This window comes from Plasmodium brasilianum, chromosome 9 (genome assembly GCF_023973825.1).
Source record: "Plasmodium brasilianum strain Bolivian I chromosome 9, whole genome shotgun sequence".
NCBI classification, from domain to species: domain Eukaryota; phylum Apicomplexa; class Aconoidasida; order Haemosporida; family Plasmodiidae; genus Plasmodium; species Plasmodium brasilianum.
The window spans coordinates 1,752,630-1,759,429 of NC_090122.1; the positions used below are offsets into that span (position 1 = coordinate 1,752,630).

Consider the following 6,800-nt stretch of genomic DNA (forward strand, 5'->3'; position numbering starts at 1 on the left):
AAAAAAAATTATTTTCAAAAAAATGAAGATATTAAGGCGCTACATCTTCTTTCATTCGTGTAATTGTTATTAAAAATGTATATATATAATAATGTATATTATATATATAAATATATGTATGTATTTATACGCATACATATAAAATACATACGTAAATATTATATATGATCTAATTATTCTATTTCGTTTATGTACATGTACTACGGAATAATAATATATAATAAATGAATTTTTGGAAGTTGCATCATCACTTCTACACTATTCCAAGTAGTATACTACTTTTAAAATGCATTTATCATAAACACCTTATGAAAAAAGAATTCTGCGATTAAAATTAGGAATATAACACATTCATAAAATAAAATTTATTGTTTTTAATATGCATTTTATGTGTTTCATCTGTTTCATGTGTTCTTCAGGATTTTGCATGTTTTATATATATATTATTATTTATTTTTTAATAAATCTATAAATTTATTCAAGGTAAAAATGTATCAGATTTCTATGTTTTAAAAATTTATTATTATGTAACAATTTTTTTATGTAATAAAAAAAAAAAAAAAAAAAAAAACCTAGAATGAACAATATTTTTTAGAGCTTACTAAAAAGGGAGGGGTAATGCAAAAAAAAAAAATAAAATACATAATACACATATTTTTTTATACATGAACAAAAATATTTATGATAAATTACTTTTAGTTTTAAACTAATTTCACAATTTTTGTAGATGTAAATAAAATTTACATTTTTATGATTTATAAATTTTAAAATAACAATGTAGTAGGTGTTAAATATCAAAAAAAATAAAGGAACAAAAAAAAAAAAAATAAAATAAAAATAAAAATAAAAATAAAAACAAAAACTTACATTTATGTATTTTAATATATTCATAATGCATATATATAGGATTAGTTCAATAAATAAACAGAAATATAAAAACGAACACATTTACAACTTTTATAAACATGCATGCAGGTCTCTCCACCTATTCATTGTTTTTAATAGCATTAAAAAAAAAAAATTGAACCGTATTTTATTTTTTTCTGTGCTTTGAAAATTTAAAAATGTTAACGAAATGATCTAAAAAAAAAAAAGGTACTAGTATCCGAACTGTTTTCACTTGCATATATACATAACATATATATATTATATATACATTTATATTTTTTTTTTTTAAAAGAAAAAATGTATTGCATTATTATTATTATTATTAATATTAATTTTACCATTTTTAGAAAAATCTTGTTCAACTTATTGCAAAAATTATAAAAATATTGAAAATATGTATAATATAGCACATATATATATTTGTATATATAAATTAAGAAAGTTCTTTTTATTCCATTTGAACAAAGATTTAATATATCATTATTATATCTGTTCATATCTGAATTTTTTTATTTTTTCCATGTATGCCTATATACATGCTTATTTTGTAAGTGTATAAAAAGAAAAAAAAGAAAATATATAATAAATCTTCACAGAGTTTAACTCCCCTTTTTTAAGAAAAAATTATGAACAGTTAAGGACAGATTTGTGCAAAAATTCTTGAGCTTTCTTCTTCAGAAAAAGTAGGAATAATTCATGAGAAAGTACGAAATGCAAGAGTGAGAAATATGAAAACGTGAAAAGCATAATATTTTAAATTATCAACAGAAAAATAGCATTTTTAAATTTTGGCTTATGAAATATTTCATGAATAATAAATATTTATGTATACATATATGTATACACACATATATATATATATATAATGTATATACATATTTATACATTGTACATAAATTGTGTTTTTCATTTTTTTTTATTTTATATAGCCAAATAGGGGAATAAAAAAAACAAAAATAATATAATATAAATGAATGTAAAAAAATCTATTTTTAAGAAGTAGAAGGATATTATTGTGCATGTTCTTGGATATTATACATTTGCACAGTTTATTGTATATATATGAATGATGAAATTTATAGTATGTAAAGAATATACATAGATATATACCATAATACTTCATTAAAATAGGAATAATATTCATTTCTTGTTTTTTTCATATATTTAAAAAAAGGGAAAAAATGATAGGGATAATACCACATATAACACAAAAATAACAACATAATATATGGTGTACAGCTATATAAATTTAATATTTCATAGAATTGCATATGCATTAAAAATTTTCTAGTTTTATTTTCCTACAAATTTTTTTAAATAATATGAATTGTTAAGGTTACTTATATTACTTTAATGTAATTATTTTCTGAACATGTTAGAAAAATACTATTTTTGCTTAAAAAAAAAAAATATATATATATCCTGTTTTACTATTAGTAATTTTAATAATTTTCAAAGGACTCATTAAATTAAAAAAATTGCGACTTACCAATTAGGTATACGTTAATATTAAAAATATGGTTATATTTGCAAGGTTTTATTTCTTGTAACTTTTTTTGATATTTCAAATTCTTAATTTGAAATGTAAAAATAAATGCATAAAAATAAGGAAAAAATAAACAAAAAATATACTCTTATTAATGTATATAATATAGGATATACGTAAAAGAAACAATGTAATTATCCTTTTTTTTCCAAATACCTTTTTAACCTTTTCTTTATATTATAACTGTATTTTTATTTTATTTTTTTATTTATATAAGAATTATTTATTTGTTTAATATAATGATTAAAAGATGATTAGTATTACCAAATGAGCATAATAAAAAAAGATCAAACAGCATGTTTCGCAGATGACTGTTACTATCTACTAAAAAAGGATAAAACAGATAAGTTTTGTACATGCACATTTATATATTAATATATTTATATGTATATTAATGTATATATGTATGTATGCATGTGTAAACACATTTTAGTCTTAATGTAGAAGAATATGTATACATCTTGGGTAACTTGGAAAAAAAAATTTTTTTATTAGCAAGAGAAAATATGCTTTATAAAAAATTAAATAAAATGAAAAATTTGTAAAGGTGAAAATAGATATTTCGTTATTATGCGCTGCATATGTGTATATGTTAAATGCAACTAACGGTATGAACATATAGTGCTACTTTAACTGTTCTTATTAGTGAATACAAAAAGGATTACAGTAAGAGATCGTGTTTACATTTTTTGTTCTAGTAGCTTATTTTTATTTGTAACTTCTTTCTGAATGGCCATTTGAAGTGCTACTAAAAAATCTTGGAGAGAAATGAAGGCGTTTTGTTGATTATTAATTGTCGAATTATAAAAGCGTAGGGTCTGAAAAAAAATTTCACCATATAAATTATAACAAAAAAAAAAAAAAAAAATTATAATAATAAATCAAATAAAGTAAAAAATAAAATAATATAACATAGCGTATTCAGTGTAAGTCTAGCTCATCAATTTAGTAACTCATATACGTATGTGCTTTAGGAAGATATTCTTCTATAATTGCAAATATTGCTTTAAAAACAGGCAGGTAACTAATATGTATTCATAAATATACGTGTTTAAACATACATACATATATATATATATATATATATATATATATATATATGTATGTGTTTGTATTTATAAGTGCATATTTTTTATTACGGCTTGACAAAAATAGGCATACGCTTGAAAAGGTATTCTTCTTAAACATCGCCCACTAAAGCCTTTACTCATCTTAGAACATTTCACTAATTCATATCCGTAACTAATAAGAATATGAAAAGGAAATAAGCACGATTCATTGATTTACAGTTAAAAAATAATTTATTATTTATTATTTTTATTTATTATTTTTATTTATTATTTTATTTTTATTTATTTATTTATTTATTTTATTTATTTTTTTTTTTTTTGTTACAATTTAAGTATTACTTGTATTCGTCCTTTGCTTTATCCTTTTCATTCTACAAAATAAAATGAAAAAGTTGAATATATGGGGAAGTGAAATGGGTGCGTAGCGGCGTAGTAAAAACGAATAATAAAAATTAGCTTGCAAAGGAGTTATCAAAGGAGTAGGTCAAACGTGTTAGAAATATGCGGATGTAAAACGAATCAAGAGAGACTAATGTAGGAGCTAGTAAAATGCCTACTTTCAGCAACTTTTGAATTCTTTGATAACTCGGTATTTTCGATGAAAAGCAAACTATTCCTTTCTCTATCTGTATAAATGTAAACCGATAGATACATGAATGAGAATAACGAAAAAAAAATAAAAAAAATATAAATAAATTGAATAAAATTTTATTAATAAAAGAATTAATGAAATAAAGAACTAAAGAATTAAAGAATAAACGAATCAAAGAATGAGCGAATTGAAGAACGAGCGAATGCAAAGATGAAAATACATTTGTACATATCATAACAACTAACAGATATTATATTTGCAAAATGTTACTAATTCGCCTATGCAGTCCTTGTATATTTCATATCTGCATTCTTCATTGGGTAATCCTATGAACTGTTTGAGGTCTACTCGATCAATGAAAGCATCATCAATCATTTCTTCAAGAATAACGTATGTATGGGCATATGAGTACATGTGGGTATAAGTGCATATATACATTTATGCGCGCCCAAAAGACTCCATTTCATCAATTGGCCATTAAACCCACTTACCAGATATATTAGACGTCGTCAACAACAAGGTGTTATGGTAATACTTTAAAGAGTCTATTTGAGTTAACAAGGTATTAACAACTCTTATACTATCTGATGGCTCTGTGCTTCCCATAGATCTTTTCCTATCTGCGGACAAACTCTCTACTTCGTCTATTAGTAAACATATAAAAATATCATTTTCTTCATAATCGTTGATTATTTTTTTAATCTTATTAAACAATTTTAACACTTGCTTTCCCGATTCACTGAACCATTTTGAAAATAGCGTATGCGCGTTCAACTCGATCAAAATGCCTTCGAAAGAAAAAAAAAAAAAAAAAAAAAGTACCCAAATGGAAGAAGTGCAAGAAATGCATAAATAGATAAAATGGATAAACACAAATATTGTGTAAATACAAATATTGCATAAGTGCAATAACTGCGTAAATGAAAAAATTGTAAAACTTGCAAAAATTGCGAAAATTGCAAAACTCGCAAAAACTTAGTTTATCCCTGTTCATGCATCCTTATGACTTATCACGGCACACAGGAAAACACAGTTGTGCGGCAGATCGGCCCTTTCGAATTTAACCTGTGGTATATATGTTAGAAAGTCGAATACAAATTTTATTAGCTAACGCTTTGCATAAGGACGTTTTGCCAGTTCCTGGTGGGCCATATAGCAATACAAGATGATTATAATTTATTAAATTAGAATCAATTTTTTTGGTAGCAAACAACATTAATGCAGATACATATTCTAATAAATCTCTTTTAATATTTTCTTCATAATATAAAGTATCCCATAATTTATGGAAACGTAAATGTGGTAATATATATTGAGAATATATAGGTATGTCTTTTTTTTCTTCTTCTTCATTTTCACTTGTTTCGTTAAATTGTTCTTCTATAAAATCATCATTTTTGTAATAGGTTACTACATTTACTATACAACAAAAATTTGGCAATATGATTGGATCTTCTTCCATTGAAGATATAGATTTTTCCCCTATCACAGGTACAGTAAATAATATATTAGGTGATTTCATTTTCTCTTTATTTTTTATTTCGTTATATGTAGGAGAGCAGTAAACGACATTTTGTGGGACAGCTATAGAACTAACTAGAGAGCTAGTACTAGGTCTATTTGAAAGATTTTCTTTTTTTTTTGTTAAGGGTAAATTGGTATCATTATTTGAACTGTAATAAGTCAACGGATCTGGTAATAAATTAATTTCATGTTCATAATTTTTGTAATTCACTCGATCTGGTAATAAAGCAATTTCATGTTCATAATTATTGTAATTTGCTTGATCTGGCATTAAATTATTCGCATTGTCATAATTATCGCAATTTCTCCAACTTGGTATTAAATTATTTGTTTCGTTTTCCTTTTTTGTACAATTTAATTTATCATTTATATTTAGATTGTAATGTGAATTATTTACATCATATACTGAGTAATATGTACTGTATAATTCCCCATACATATCACTGTCATAACTCCCATTGTATTCTTTTACTATTTTTATAGGTATAGCTGGCTCAATAACTATATAATCACAATATTTATTTAATAAGTCACATATTATTTTATTTGGATCATGTCGACCTAACGTTATAGTTATTCCTAAGGAAAGTAGCCATTTATGTGCTGCAGTTTTTATCATTTCATGTGATACATCTTTTTCGTTCTTTAAACAAATTTCGCAGCATAATGGAATCCTTTTCTCTTCATTCAGATTCATTTTTGCGTTAAAAGGGGAATTTAAAGTAAATCATTATAACTATTTGTGAATAGTATGACAATACAAGTCTGATACTTCAAGTATGATACTTCAAATGTGATACTTCAAATGTGATATTGCAGGTTAGATATTGCAAATTTGACTTTCTTCAGTATTGTTATGTCCACTTTTATGCTCTACAGTTTTATGTCGTTTCTGGTACTTTTCTTTCTTTCTTTCTTTTTTTTTTTTTTTTTTCTTTAATTAGATTATTATTGATAAATATATATACACTACATCACAAAAAAAAAAAAAAAAAAAAAAAAAAAAAGTAAGTCTATTTATACGATTTTATTTACACATTTCGTGTATTATTAAAAAGATTCTGTGTATTTACGTATATCACCTAGGGCAAACAATAAAATAAATTTTATTCAGCTTATTTCATTTTATTTTACTAATATTGAGGAATATCTTTATTTTTTTTTTTGTTATTTTATTTTT

General features: G+C 23.4%; 1 protein-coding gene across 1 annotated transcript; it reads right to left on the reverse strand.

The window, feature by feature from the left end:
• Positions 1-3,114: 3,114 nt before the first annotated feature.
• On the reverse strand, positions 3,115-6,317 carry MKS88_002991 (AAA family ATPase; the record flags this gene model as incomplete). Its single annotated transcript, XM_067216046.1, has 7 exons — positions 3,115-3,252; positions 3,574-3,676; positions 3,844-3,875; positions 4,062-4,130; positions 4,367-4,473; positions 4,588-4,884; positions 5,162-6,317. 7 exons carry the CDS (start codon positions 6,315-6,317, stop codon positions 3,115-3,117), a joined length of 1,902 nt encoding a protein of 633 aa, XP_067073565.1.
• Positions 6,318-6,800: the final 483 nt, after the last annotated feature.